The following is a 15,371-nucleotide window of genomic DNA, read 5'->3' on the forward strand; positions in this document are numbered from 1 at the left end:
AGGTACCCTTCACACAATCAGCAAAAACAAGCTGAAGAGACCATTTTGAGTGTAAAATGTTGAACTACTAACTGGGAGGTACCCAGGAACACTGGGATTTCCATTTTCTTCCTCTTCCTCACCCATGGACTTTGGTATATTGTTTTAGTCGCTAAGTTGTGTCCGACTCTTGTGACCCCATGGACTGTAGACGGCCAGGCTCCTCTGTCCATGGAATTTCCCAGGCAAGAATACTAGAGTGGGTTGCCATTTCCTTCTCCAGAGCATCTTCCTGACCCAGGGATCGAACCTGCATCTCCTGCATTGGCAGGTGGACTCTTTACCACTGAGCCACCAAGGAAGCCTGAATTCTGATATATTCCTACCCCCCAAAAAAGTTAATATCTGACCCTCACGTGTAGGTCATTTGATTTTTCTACATTTCTCCTGTAGAATGTGCATCAACTTCTTAATATAAGAAAAAATGCAAGAGATTTTAACATACTTTAGGTGACCTAATCTTTACTTTTTGAAAACCCTTTGGAGATGTACCAGAACTTTCCAACATAGATTAAACACTCTGGTCTTCTTAAAAAAACTCCAACTGGAATTAAAACTGGGCAACTTTTTAACAGATCAAACAAAAGAGAATGGCTCTCTTTTTTGTCTTAGTAAACTACTGTAAATACTTTGTTAAAAGGAGACATAAACTGGAAAAACTGGGAATTAAATGACACTCCCACATCTACAAATATATACAAATATATAATTTATGCTTTTTTTGTCACTACTAAAACTCTTAAAACATTCATCACATGCATTTAAGACACTGCATTTTCAAAGTGGTCTTCAAACTTCAAGCAAATATTTGTATCGTTTTTTTGAGAGCAGTCTTGGAGAAAATGACCCTTTATATTACTATTACTCATCTAGTCTAATTTCAAAGAAACAGGACCAACCAACTAAAAACACAGACACAACACTAAGCCGTATCAGTAAAAAGTTACTGAGTTACAGCGTTCAGATCAGGAAGCTCCCAGTGTTCAGACTCACAGTCATTCTTGGTCTGTGTGTCTTGAAGCTGCTTTTCAAGGACGTTCAACTGAGAGAGATGCTCCAGCTGCTGTTTGGTCCAATCATTTCTTTCTGATGAGAAAAGCTTTGGGAAAGAGATCAATTTACTGGAAGAGGAATACTAACAAGCTAAAACACACACCAATCACTTTGTTTCTGTTTTTCAAATGCAGTTTTAAATTCAGACTAGGGGTGTGTGTCTCCTTATCAGAGGAGTGGCTGAAATAATAAGAGAATACAACTCAAATAGACCTTGACCCAAGCTTTCTAAAGTCTCTTCCTTCCTTCCTTACTTTGAGGTTCAGACATTTTCTGAGGTCATGCTTGCAATCTCACCTCCTGCATCTGAGTAGAATGATGTTCCAGTTTGTCAATCTGCTGCTGAAGCTTTACATTTTTATGCTCTTCTTCATCCAACTTGACTTGAAGGGCACTCATTTGTTCCTGCAACACAAGAACTTCAGGGGTCAAAAATTCTTTTAATGAACATCTTAAACATTCCACCATTTCTCCTGCATTAAAAAATACACAACGCAAAACCTCATACGGACAAAGGTATCAAAAGCCAGTATGGAGCCAACAAGCAGACTATACTGATGATTTCTCACGGTTCAGAATTATACTTGTGGCCTGTCAAAGTTGGTAATTTGAAGCACAAAGGAAAGAAGAGATTAAAATTAAAATCAAAGACTACATCAGAGCCATCTTAAGACTTCTTTGATGCTTCCTCAAGCCTCTATCGAGTGACCTCACCAGAAAAGCCTCCCTGTCCGTGAAAGGTAAACTTTCAGAATTTGGGGTGATGTAGCTTCAAGTCTTACTAGAGAGTAGAAAAACTTGTACAAAAAAATAAATCACTGAATTCTGAGGTAAACAAACTTCATGCATTATTTCAAATACACAGAAAGCTGTCTAAAATTTGAACTATCATAAGATTCTTTCAAACTATGTCATCTTCTTTAGCATATATAACAGTGTGTCTTATAAATCAGTTCTGGAACTAAAAGATAGAGGCAAACTGGTCTTTTTACACACAAGAGAACCAAACCCCAAGGAGAGCAGAAGGTGACTTGCTAAATGCTGGATTAAAAGAACAAGAGTAGGCTGATTTCTAACCCAAGGACCTTACATCCTTAAAAAGATATGATTTTGATACTAAACAGGTTCAAACACTGCAGATTACCAAGAGTTAAAATGATAAAGAAAATTTATTGAGTGAAAGTCTATTTCTTTCTAAAACTGAACATTACCTGCACCATTCTCAGCTCTTCGGAAATGGCTTCAAAAGCTTGTTCACTCATCTCAGGAGGCACTGGCTCACTTAAGATATCATTATCCAAGTTGCTAGAATTCTGGGTTTGCGCAGAGCCAAAGCTCTCTGGTTCAGGGCTGAACTTCAGTAGTGGTCGAGACCTAAGTTGATAAGCCTTGGTTGGTGTTGTTATGATCTGCAGCAAAATATTATTAGGAAAACAACATTAGCACACATGAAAAGAATAACTTATTTAGTAATTGTGTGAACAGAGGATAAAATTACAATTCTATCAAGTGAAAATTCATCAAAAGAAAAGAAAAAGTATCCTTCAGAGCCAGCACAGAAGAAAGGCCCATGTGGAAACAAATTTATCAATTCAAAGCAATCTCAAGCAAAACTGTCAAAAGATTTTTAAAAATAAAACTTGATAAGTCAACACAAAAACTTCATTCAAAAAAATAAATGTGCAATAAGTCATTGTTAAAAAGAAGAATTTAGGAAGATTTCCCTGGTCAATATAAAAATAAAAGGGTATGGTCATTAAAATAATGCATCATTATCATGCGGACAGTCAGAACACTGGAAGAAAAGACAAAGTCCAGAAACAGGACACTTTATACATGGAAAGTTCAAATTAGTGAGGAAAGTAAGGCTGACTTAAAGAAAGGTAAACCCAGAGGCCATGCCACTTAAAAATAAAATAGCAGGGACATCCCTGGCGGTCCAGTGGCTAAGAGGCAGCCCTCTCAATGCAAGGGGCCCAGGTTCATTCCCTGCTCGGGGAACTAGATCCCACATGCCACAACTAAGAGTTTGAATGCTGCAACTAACACCCAGCACAGCAAATAAATAAATGTTAAAAAAAAAAAATTAGACACCATTGATTTAAGCTTCAGATTACCTACCTTCAGTGTTTCAGCATGAATTTTACTCAGTTGAGAAACTTCTTGCCGGTTGCAGACTTTTGTTGCTTCCAAAAGGTTTTCAAGATTAAGGTTCGCTTTTTGCAAAGACTGAATCTCTGATTCTAATTCCACCTGCCTTTTTCTAATAGATAAGATAAAATGGAGTATTTCAGGTAATAAGTAATGTCATACATTTGTAGAGTAGTTTATACTCTCACATAACATATAATTATCCATTTAATCAGAGACTTTGGCAGATTATTACCCTCATTTTCCAATTGGGTGAGGTAAAGTTCAGAGATTGATGACTGTTTAAAGTATTCAACTAGCAAATGGTATGCTCCAACTCAAAAGCCCAAATAATTCAACAACAATTCCATGTTACATTATTTTTAAAACAAATATTTCTTTATCTTTTAGAATAGGATTAATCTTAGTTGCATATATGAAGGTGGTTTATCTGTTTTCTTTTACACAGTATATCAAGAATATTAACAAAACTGTAATTTCTAAAAATACCAATATAATTCACAACAGCAATGATTTAAATTTTGTGCTCAGATAAAGAATTCACAAATAAGTTTAACAGATACTCATCTCAATAGGTATATCCCTCCAAAGATTTGTATCATCTAGTTTACTAAATATATTATTAAAGACTAGAAGTTTAGGTCAATTTTACCTCAGTTTTTAAAAAATAACTTAAGAAAAAGAAAAGAGCAAGATGCAAGCCCTTTTGCTTCATGTCAAAACAAGTTAGCTGCTATATTAGACTATTTAAGGTAAATGCTCAACTAAAATCCTAACCAGGCTAAACACTAGACAAATCAACATTAAAGGACATTGAAACAGCAAGTATGAATGTGTATTTATACTTTACCTAGTTAGTTCTTTGAATTCTTCATACTCTTGCTTAGAATTATTCAGCTCTGTGTGAACTTGCAGGAGTTGTGCTTTTAACTTCTCAGTGTTTGCTAATGAACACGGCTCTTTCAGAGCTTTTGGGGAGAATCCTTGCTGACCTGATAATAAGGAAACAACCTGGCCTTTGAAAGACAGAAAATCACAGAATGCAATTTCTAAGTTCTCTGCCAAGTATCAATTTTGAAGCACAAGGAGGGAAAACGAGAAATCATTGGAAAATGAACTCTAAAATACAAGAGCCTGTAACTCAAGAGGAGACATAAGACACAACAGAGTGTGTTGAAGAGTATTAAAAGTTGTTTTTGTGAAGTTGTGAAGCAACAGGATGAAGGGGCATATTTAAAGCAACACTTTTTCCATTAAGAGAAAAGAACAAATAATGACTGAAGTATAACACCCACACTGCTGGATAGAGAAGTATCACCAGTTGAATTTTGCATGAATTAGTGTCAGCAGTCAATGAATTTTTAGCAAAGGAGATAAACAGCAAAGGCAGCCAGTTCAAAGAACTTGGTATCATCTACCAAGTAGAAAATACTAATTTTTAGGAATTCCTTAGATGACTGAATTTGTTGAAGAGAGTACCACTAAGTTTCAGTATGGGAAAATACCACATAAAAATTGTTCAGAGACTGATGTTTAGAAGATAGTGAGGTCAAGAAATTACCATTAGTATCTTTGGAAGATAGTAAGTTAAGGTACTATAGAGGCCAAAATGGCCAATGAAATATAGAGCACTGTAGGATATATAACACAAAAAATCTGATTTTAACTTTGCATCCAAAATCATGGTCTCTCTACAAGCCATATTCCAAGAATTTTATTCTTTTGTTAATTCATAACAGAATGGAAAAAGGCTTGGAAAAGGAAATTCATAAAACTTTTTTTTCTTTATCATTGCAGTATAAAAAGATTAGAAGTATCTTTATTTCAACTGAATTCATTTCAACCTAAAAAGAAACAAGGACTGAAACAGAATATGATAAAAGGCCACGAAACTACTCAAAGAATGAGCAAACTTTCTGTCACCAAATCCCATAGCATTAATACCAATAGCTGCCAAGCCTGTAAGTTAGATTAGTACTAACTAAACCACTTTTCAGAAAGTAACAGTAAACTTAAAGAACTAATGTATAACTAACAGAACCGACAGTGGCAAGATGACCCGCAAACAAGACATCAGGATCAAAAACTGTGCTGGCTGGACCGTGAGTCTGACCGCTCTGACCAATCTCTCACACCATACAGTTGTTCATCAGGGGGATAAGATCTCAGCTCTACAGTCATTCAGATTGTCATTAGTTAAGCACTTTTCAAATACTTAACACAGGAAAATTCCATTTAATAAAAATGTAAAGTATCAAGATCTGCAAGACAGAGATATAGGAGTATTCCCTTGCTCGTGGGTATCTATTAGCCTACATGAAGAATAAGTATGTACATAGGAAATTTGCACACCAAGTCTGGAGGCTAAGTGCAAACCCTCAGGGCAAGGCAATATCAAGGTCCTTATAAACAATCTCCCTGCCCCTAGAAGACATGTTTACACAATCATGTCTTACTTTTGTCATTTTTCTCTGTTCCAGACACTTCGAAGAAGGCTTTTTCCAGGATTGCAATGGTCTGGGCGTCCATTTCGTGGGCTCTTTTCACAGGCTCTAACAGTCTCAGTCTTCTGTTCTCCTCCCTGAGGGAATGATTTTCCATAGCATATTTTGCCACTCTGGGGTGGTGCTCTATCTGTGACATGGAAGAATCAGAGATATGTATTTACAAACGTGACCATTTTAGAGAACAAGTTTTTCTAAAAACCAACAGAAAACACTGTGGACACCACAGGAACTATGGAGAGCACCTCAGTTTTTATGATCAGACTGAATATGTGCATATCCTACAACACTCAAGTCCACGTTTGGGTCTGAAATTTTGAAACTTCTCCATCTACTCTTGAAACTCACCCAGACATCTTCAATAAGCATACGGGGTGTACCCCGTGGCAGACTCTTCATGCAAGGGAGACTGCTTCAACACACTGAAAATAATAAGAAAGCTCTCCAATGACTACAGCGAAATGCCCCTCAAGATTCAGTAAATGAAAAGGGTGAGGTGCAAAGAAGTGTACATGGCAGCTGTCTTTTGTGCACAAAAGGAATAAAAGCCAAAATATCTGTATTGGTCTGAAAATGCATAAAGACCTCTTGAAAAATGTACACTCTGATAAGAGATTATCTTTGTTTCTTAATAATGTGCCTGGTGTCAACTATCCATCCTCCCAGGGAAAAGGAAAAACAACAAAACTTTGATGAGCTCAACTGCAAACTGACTCTGATAACCCCAAGTGCCCCCTGGAAGGAACTGTACCTGGCCTGCCGGGGCTGAGTGCCACAGCAGCAACATCACAACTTTCTCCCTTTTCCCTTCAGGTTTTACTATTTTAGAAAAATGGGGTGTGTGTGTGTGCGCACGCACATAAGTAGTGGGGTGGGGGAGTGTTTGAATTATATAATGATACTGTCAGTTCAATTCATTTAAAACACTTTCTCTTGCATTACATTACAAGAATTTGCTGACCAGTCTGGTGACTGACTTATACTTATCCTGAATCTCTTATTTTTAGAATTACTGTGAATGTCACGTACTCACTTGTTCTCGCAGAGTTTGAATCTCATCCCTCAGTTCCGACAGCAAACGGTCCTGCTCCTCGGGCAGAAAACTTCCCCGGGATTCCCTGTGGAGCTTTTCCAGGCGCATTATTTGATCCTCTCGGAATTTCACGATCATTTTATTCGACTGAATGAATTTTTCTTTTTTGAGGGTAAGATCTTCCAATTGCGTAACTTTTTCTACCAGAGACTTAAGAAGTTCAAAATTTGATTAGACATAAAAAATAACTGGGCTTCCCTAAATTTCCACAAACCAAGCAACAAACACTAACTTCACATTTAATCTCAAAGTCAAAATTAAGTGTTTCAGTCTTCGTTTTACTGACTTTTGCCATATATTTTACACAGAAAAGTTCCAGACAGTGAAAGCCTAAAATATCTTGAATCCCCTTTATAGTAAAGTCTCCTACCTTCTTTTCCTGTTCAGATTTCTTAAAGAATAACATTGCCTCTCGGAAATACTTGATGTAGTTAGTCTCATCTTTATCTGTAATGGGTCCAGTAAAAAAGAAAAGGAAATAGGAAAAATGTTTTATCTCTAAAATTTTAAGAATCAGCAATGAGCTGGAATAGCCTTTGATGGACTGCTCTCTATTACTCTAAAAGAATCAGACTCTCATCACCACATGATGAATTTCAAATTAACTCAGTCTACAAGTTAGCTATTCTTTGAAGAAAAGTAAGTCTCTGATATCCAATTTAGTAAACATATAAAGATTACATATGACAGAATCCGGAAATGGATCTGAGTGATTTACTAGTATCTCTTTTTTTAGCATTTATTAGGGATGCATTTTCAAAATTGCTTCTACATCGCCCCCTACAACACCTCTCACAGAACTCAGCACCTGCAGTAACTGTGAATTCAGTATCTGTAGTAACCACGTCTGGTTTCTATGCAGGTGAAATAAACACGAACAGATACTCGTGGGAAATCTGGATAGCCATACAGTGCTGTGCCTGTCATCGGAGGGCTCCCATACTACATCTACACCTAGATCTCCTCAGCTTAAAGGACACTGAGCTCATCTTACCTACGGTGCGCAAGCTTTCTGGTAGCATTTGCCCTGCAGTAAGCTGGGCCAGTTGCTCTTTGAGTCTCTTCACTTCAGCTTGGAGCTGGGTCACGTTTCCTTGTGTGTCTTCATTTACCACTGCCTGTTCAAGAATTTTTTTTTTTAACCATTAAAAGAATGCTTTTTGAGTCATACAGTCTTGTGTTTATATTTGTTTGTATGGTTTGGAGTGATGAAGACCAAACAAATTGACACTTGCATCTCACCAAGAGTCCGAAGGCTTCCAGAATTGGTGTGCTGGAGGGGAGGGGAGGCTTCTTTTCCCTGTGCCATCATGCCTAGAACCAGAGACTCTTTCCTTCCCCTCCCTATGCCCCACTTAGGTCTCTAATCTGTTTACAAGGCAATGGCACCCCACTCCAGTACTCTTGCCTGGAAAATCCCATGGATGGAGGAGTCTGGTAAGGCTGCAGTCCATGGGGTCGCTAAGAATCGGACACGATTGAGCGACTTACTTTCACTTTTTCACTTTCATGCATTGGAGAAGGAAATGGCAAGCCACTCCAGTGTTCTTGCCTGGAGAATCCCAGGGGCAGGAGAGCTTGGTGGGCTGACATCTATGGGGTCACACAGAGTCGGACACGACTGAAGTGACTTAGCAGCAGCAGCCCTGGGCCCTGCTGGGCTGGTTCACTCCTGAAGTGAAGTGAAGTGAAAGTCGCTCAGTCGTGTCTGACTCTCTGCGACCCCATGGACTATACAGTCCATGGAGTTCTCCAGGCCAGAATACTGGAGTGGGTAGCCTTTCCCTTCTCCGGGGGATCTTCCCAACCCAGGGATCGAACCGGGGTCTCCTGCATTGCAGGTGGATTCTTTACCAACTGAGTTATCAGGGAATCCCGATTCACTACTGGGGTCAGCATATATGCACCTAATACTGCTTTTTCCTGTGACTGACAGCCCCACCCCATGAAGAAGGGCAAACACCTCCCTTGGTATCACCTTCCCCTGTCTTTGCTCACTAAAGAGTGGTGAGGAACTGCATGGCTGGCCTGAGCTCTCCTGGCTCCACCCTCTTCAGAGAAATTCAACCCTGTGTCTTCCTAACAGTCCTCATAGAAGGGGGAGGTGGTTTGACAACTCCATTTGTGTTTTATTATCACAGTAAATGCTCTTTCAAATAAATGTCTATCAGAAGACTTCTAAGGAGTTCACAGTCTCACAAAACCCACACGGTGTTAGCAAGACTCAAGAGCTAATGGGGACTTCGCTGCTGGTCCAGTGACTAAGACTCAGTACTCCCAATGCAGGGGGCCTGAGTTCTATCCCTGATTAGGGAACTAGATCCCACATGCCACAACTAAGACTTGGCAGAGTCAAAAAAATTTTTTAATAATAATAATAAAAAAAAAAAGGCCAAGAGCTGAGTACCAACCAAATCAAATACCCAGTACTCCAGAGTGAGAGGGAAATCTCTGACAGCCCCAAGCTTCCCATGTTCCTCTCTTAGGCTGGGTCTGCCCACTGGGAAGGACTGTTCACTCTTAAGTCCCCAATATCTGAGTCACTTTCCCCTGGGAGGCTGCAGCAGAGGACTTACCATTGATAGTGACTAGTACAAGGTTCCTACTTTTCTTATTTCATATGTTAAGAAGTCATTTCCAGTTGTTTCTGCTTCTTAAGGACAGACTCATCACAAGGCACTCCTATACACTATGACATCACAATCTCACATTGGTGATGTCATAATTCTAATCATCCCTGCAGCTTTCCATTCTCCAAAAACTTATAGTAAGTCCCAAGAGATAGGGTCAGGAAATGCTAATGATTTCTCCTCCTTGTATTACAGATATCCTATAAAGAGGTCATAATCCAATAAACGGAGAAGGCAATGGCACCTCACTCCAGTACTTTTGCCTGGAAAATCGCGTGGATGGAGGAGCCTGGTAGGCTGCAGTCCATGGGGTCGCTGAGGGTCCGACACAACTGAGCAACTTCACCTTCACTTTCATGCATTGGCGAAGGAAATGGCAACTCACTCCAGTGTTCTTGCCTCAAGAATCCCAGGGACGGGGGAGCCTGGTGGGCTGCCATCTATGGGTTGCACAGAGTCGGACATGACTGAAGTGACTTAGTAGTAGTAGTAGCAGTAGTAGTAGTAATCCAATAAATGAATGAATAACCAGACCCATACTCTTCTGACTTATCCAACGGAAAAGGCATCATGAACCTCTTTGCTTTTACCATGATGAGATGATCAGGGAGTCTATTTTGTGGGGTAAGAATAACCACTGTCTCCTTTGAAAGAGAAAGGAAATTAATTTGCCAATATATGCATTTTGATTCTTCTGTTTAGAACCAAAGAGGCCTCCAACCAACCTCTCCAAAACAAGTGGGGAACTCCTTGGTCTTTTGACAGTCTGCACCAGGGGTTAGCCAAGTGCTGCTTGACCACAGCCGTGCTCATGTGTTTACACAGCATCTACAGCTGCTTTCTTACTACAAAAAGCAGAGATGAGTAGTGGGGGCAGAGACCATACAATCCACAGTCCAAGAAGCTGGAATTATTTATCACTTGGACCCTTTACATGAAAACTTTTTGGACCACCGATGTACAAGAATATCAAATAAACTTTTTTTTTTCTCTCTCTTTCTTTTTGGCCATGTTGTGCAGCATGTGGGATCTAGTTCCTGGATCAGGTATCAAACCCACATCCCCTGCAGTGGAAGCAGAGTCTTAACCACTGGACTGCCAGGGGAGTCCCAGAAATTTCTGGTATAGAAAGAAAGACAAGGAATCCCTGGAGTTACAGACAACTTGAAAGACAGTTTGTCAAGCTCATCAAAATTATTTTCATAGTGGATCCTCTCACCCTTAGCACCCAGCTCTGCTAGCATGGTTTAGGTACATAAATTTAGTCTCCAACCCAATTACAAAGGAAAAACTTTCCCTTCCCTTAAGAAAAAACAGGCCAAACAATAATGACCATAAGACCTCATCTAGGTCTCAAATTACATGATCTATACAGAAGGCTAGGAAAGATGAAAACAGAAACCTTGCTTACAGTTAGGCTTTCACAACAGAGAAATAAATAAAAGCTAATGTTAATTTCAGGGCAATTACAAAAGTGAGATACTGCAAGCTTCAATATTTTTTTAATTTACTTAAATATACTCAGTATTTTACCTTATTTTTAATCAGCTTGGCTCTTTGAGCAAAATTAAGCGTTGATAGGGTTTCACCAAAACACCTAGATCCAGGATGAACATTTGCAATTATGACTGTTTTGGCATTACCTCCAAGGGAATCCTGTTTAATGATACAAATGGCACACATTTCAAGGGAGAAACCAAAAGATATGGCATAAACGAACCTATCTATGAAACAGAAACTGACTCACAGACATAGAGAACAGACTTGTGACTGTCAAAGGGAAGGTGGGTGGGGGAGGGAAGGACTGGGAGTTTGGTATTAGCAGATGTAAACTATTATAGGTAGGATGGATAAACAGCAAAATCTACTATATAACACAGGCAATTATATTCAATACCCTGTGATAAACCATAACGCAAAAGAACATAAAAAAACATAACCTAACATAGTTTTGTTCATAGTGAACATAACTAAAAAAGGGGCTCAGGAACCCGTGATCTGCTTTACCCGGAGTAAGAAGGTAAGTTTGGAGTCTCTGTAGCAAATATGTCTCTGTTTTCCATTACCCACATCGACAAGCGCAGTAATCACCTGGCCCAGGCAGCTCAATGATCGGTTTATGTTACCTGCTTCCTAGGGTGTTAGGGAAAAGGAACAAAAATTGAGGTGCACTGATTTCTTTTTAGTATTTTGAATTAAAATATACCTAGCAGGGTGGTAAGTTTGAATGGAAAGGCAAGACAGGGACAACGTTAGTTAAGGGTAAGTAACTTTTCAGCAAAAAGATGTCCTCAACTGTCCCCTAACCTTTTCCTATTGAGGCACACACTGCAATTCTAACACTATTCAAATTCAAACACAAAAGTCATTGAAGGAGAAAAATACTGTTATCAACTCATGATTGTAATAGTTTTCAACTGACCTATAGGCAGGGATAAAATCAAGAAGAGAATAGAGGAAAACATGTTAAAGCAGTAAATTATAAGCATATTTTTCAAGCCTTTTATGTTAAAATGTTTGCTACATTATAAAGGTATGGTAACTAACGTCCCACTCCCATGTCCCACAAAGCTATTAATGAACATATTATAGATAAGAGAACATTCACTCTAATTCTGTAAATTAGAATTTACACTTATCAAATGTCAATTAGAATTTACATTTATTATATGTAAACATAAAATTTCTTTAAAAGAGTGGTTTGGGGAGAAAAATGTTTGGGTTAAACCTTTTACTTTAGGCAGCGTATTTTTGATAACTGAGTCTGCAGAGATGGGAGTATAGAAAAAAGAGAGGAGAAATGGAAATTATTAACAAGATGCACTGAGCTCAGAGCTTCCACTGTTACCATCCTTAAAAGTGGTTTAGGCCCACGGCTCCACTGTCTGTGGAGCTGGACTACTGCTTGAATCTCAGCTCAACTCAATCACGTGCCCCTGGAAAATTTACTTCTGTTTCTTCAAAATAGAAAGGATAATAATATCATGTCCTAGAATTCTTAGGAAGGTTAAATAGTTTTATATGAAGCATTTAGAAAAGACCCAGCATATATCCTATTATGAACATATGCTATTTTTCTTTGCTTTATGTCACCATATAAACACAAATGTGAGACAGCCTGACGCTGTCTGAGAGCTCAGGAGGCTCAAATCCTTGCTTTCAAGGCAAACAGCACACTCTCCTCTACCATTGCTGACTCTTCGCTCTCTGCACCCATATATCCTAACATGTAGAATCCACACATTTTGTTGACAGTACATGTCACAATACGTATGCATGTGTGCTCAGTCGCTTCAGTTGCGTCCAACTCTTTGCGACTGTATGGACTGTAGCCTGCCAGGCTCCTCAATCCAATGGAATTCTCCAAGCAAGAATACTGGAGTGGGTTGCTGTACCCTCCTCCAGGGGATCTTCCCTGACCCAGGGACTGAACCCACGTCTGCACTGCAGGCAGATTCTTTAACCACTCAGCCACCTGGGAAGACCACAATACGTATATACATTAGTAGTTCATATTACTGAGGACCTCTGGTAATGCCTTAGCCTAGAATGAAGTCTTTAACCCTTAACTCCAGAACTACTTCTTTCCCACGCTTCCCCCAAGTAAGGGGCATGTTATATCCTTCTTCCTCTACCACTCATACCATCGGCCTTTTTGGGTGACAGTGAATTCAAATACTCTTGCTCCTGAAGCTTGTCATACCCCATTATGTTTACTGTCCCTACACTACCACAAAAGTTTCTATACCTTTAGGATAGAACCAATTTCTTAACACTTTGTAGCCATCAAAATACTGAGCTTGGTATTGACTTCTAATTCTCAGTCAAGTTGAATTGAAGACCGTAATTCCAATCTTACCTTTAATCTCATGCCTTCTGCATGGGTGTCCTTTTGCCTTTCAGATCCTGCCAAATCTACCAGATTGAGAAGAGAGGTCCGTATATTCACAGTTTCATGGCTTTTCTCCATTGACTCTATTGTAATTGTAAAGACTGCATGAGACCTAGAGGATTCTCTATTCATTGATGTTGAGGCGACACGTCTGTTTCTCCACCCTCCAGACAACACCTAGGCAAAAGGAAAATACACAATCACAACTTCCACATTTTCACAACAGCTACAAACATCAGCAGGAAATCTGTAAAGGGTGGTGTGAGACTACTGGTCTACTGAGCAACATACGCAAGTACACACGCTAATTTTCCTTTCCCTTTCCTTTTTTGTTTCTTCTCTAGGTCATGAGACCAAACAAGCAGGAAATCAGAAGGCATAGGATCTAGAATGGGTTTTGCCATTTCTCTATTTGTATTAATGCAAGTCGTAAAATCTCTCTAAACCCTTTTCTTAACCAAAATTATGAGAAGTCAGATAAATCTCAAAATTACCTTCAAGCCCAAAGCTTTATCAGTCCTTTTGGTCTACAGAGTATTTGTTTTTACTTCCTGTTCCCTGTGGCAGGCAGGCTACATGAAGGTTCAGATAGCAGGCTCTAAAATCAGATGAATACCAGTTCAACCCTTGTCTCCACATCTACCAGTTGTGTGGTCTGGGGCCAAGTGACCTTTTCAAGGCTCAGTCCCATATGTGTAAAATGGGAATGTGGGTACCTCCCTCACAGTGCAGAACATCTCAAACTGTAATATGCACGCTAACCACCTAGTCCCATTAAAATTCAGATTCTGATTCAATAGACATGAAGTAGAGGCTGAGATCCTGCATTTCTAACAAGCTCCCAGGTGACACTGATAGTATGAGAACTACATTTTTGAGTGGCAAGGTCACAATATGTATTGGATAAATAAAGAAATTATTAGCTTACCTCAAAAGCAGATAAAAAATTAAATGAAATAATGTATACAAAGAAGTTAGTATAGGCTTCAGCATATATACTCAATGAATAGAGCTGTTATAACCCTATTAAGCAGTCACAGCATAAAAATGAAATTGTTTATACCTTTTATTTTTTGGTTAATTAATTCATGCTTCCTTTTCATAACACCAAATACTGTATATTAAATATTAGATAAATAATGACATTTACACAGCTGCAAAGAGAAAGAAGAATCCTCACTCAAACATGAGACAAATTTCAAAATACTATTAGCTTAAAAAAAGTGTGGGACTTCCCTGGTGCTCCAGCGGTTAAGACTCTGCACTCCCAATGCAAGGGGCCCAGGTTCAATCCTTGGTCAGGGAACTAGATTCTGCAGGCCACAACTCAGGCCCGGTGCAGACAGACAGACAGTGAATGAACAGAATGAACAATACCAAACTAACCCAAAATCAAGGAGTCAAACATCTATTTTAACAAAGGGGAAATTTATAAAATATGGTCATACTCTTTTTCTTTCCTTCTCATGAACATCCTGGCTATGGCTTAACAAAACATCTTTAGTAACACAATTCTTTCTTTTTTTTGAGGTCAAGGCCTTCTTCACAGCATGCTATGTTGTCTACGGAGCAATCATTCGATGTAGGGTACCTGATAGGCTTCAGCTGCTGAGGTCACCACCTGTTCTACTGCACCAACAACAAAGACCCCCTTCTTAATATGCTCCCTTATGTACAGTCCAGCCGATGCAGAGTCCAGCAGGTCATAGATGTGCTCGTTGTAGATCTCAATAAATGAACACTTACAAAGAAAACTCTTTCCAAGTCCAGCCTGTAAAAGAGAAGCCTGGTTTAGTGATATTGTCATGAGTTCATCCCTACCTTTCCTGAGCACTCATCTTTTCACTCACTTCACAACATATAAATTTCCTACAATATTATCCTTTACACAATACAAGATACTTCAAAGTCAGTTTAAAAACATAGGTTACTAGTTTCAACACATCATTAACAGTTTTAAGCAGCATCAAACCGTGGTCCCAGGAGCCCTGACATTTTCAACAGTACCT

At 39.1% G+C, this 15,371-nt stretch overlaps 1 protein-coding gene across 5 annotated transcripts in view; it reads right to left on the reverse strand.

The window, feature by feature from the left end:
- KIF15 (kinesin family member 15) overlaps positions 1-15,371 on the reverse strand; it is a 58,064-nt gene that overhangs the window by 19,897 nt on the left and 22,796 nt on the right. For 3 of the 5 annotated variants that reach the window (XR_825469.1, XM_010842120.1, XM_010842119.1), the window contains exons 7-19: positions 14,954-15,133; positions 13,330-13,539; positions 11,478-11,603; positions 11,004-11,126; positions 7,835-7,958; positions 7,211-7,287; positions 6,781-6,990; positions 5,700-5,877; positions 4,094-4,259; positions 3,214-3,355; positions 2,304-2,501; positions 1,390-1,497; positions 1,033-1,138 (exon numbers count right to left, since the gene is read on the reverse strand). Coding sequence is in view for 4 of the 5 variants with exons in the window: in XM_010842120.1 (XP_010840422.1) it covers positions 1,033-1,138; positions 1,390-1,497; positions 2,304-2,501; positions 3,214-3,355; positions 4,094-4,259; positions 5,700-5,877; positions 6,781-6,990; positions 7,211-7,287; positions 7,835-7,958; positions 11,004-11,126; positions 11,478-11,603; positions 13,330-13,539; positions 14,954-15,133 (1,948 nt within the window). In the remaining variant the exon portion in view is untranslated. The remainder of the gene's footprint in view (positions 1-1,032; positions 1,139-1,389; positions 1,498-2,303; positions 2,502-3,213; positions 3,356-4,093; positions 4,260-5,699; positions 5,878-6,780; positions 6,991-7,210; positions 7,288-7,834; positions 7,959-11,003; positions 11,127-11,477; positions 11,604-13,329; positions 13,540-14,953; positions 15,134-15,371) is intronic. The other 2 variants (XM_010842122.1, XM_010842121.1) reach the window with 1 other exon arrangement.

Source organism: Bison bison, unplaced genomic scaffold (genome assembly GCF_000754665.1).
Source record: "Bison bison bison isolate TAMUID 2011002044 unplaced genomic scaffold, Bison_UMD1.0 scf7180017864171, whole genome shotgun sequence".
NCBI classification, from domain to species: domain Eukaryota; kingdom Metazoa; phylum Chordata; class Mammalia; order Artiodactyla; family Bovidae; genus Bison; species Bison bison.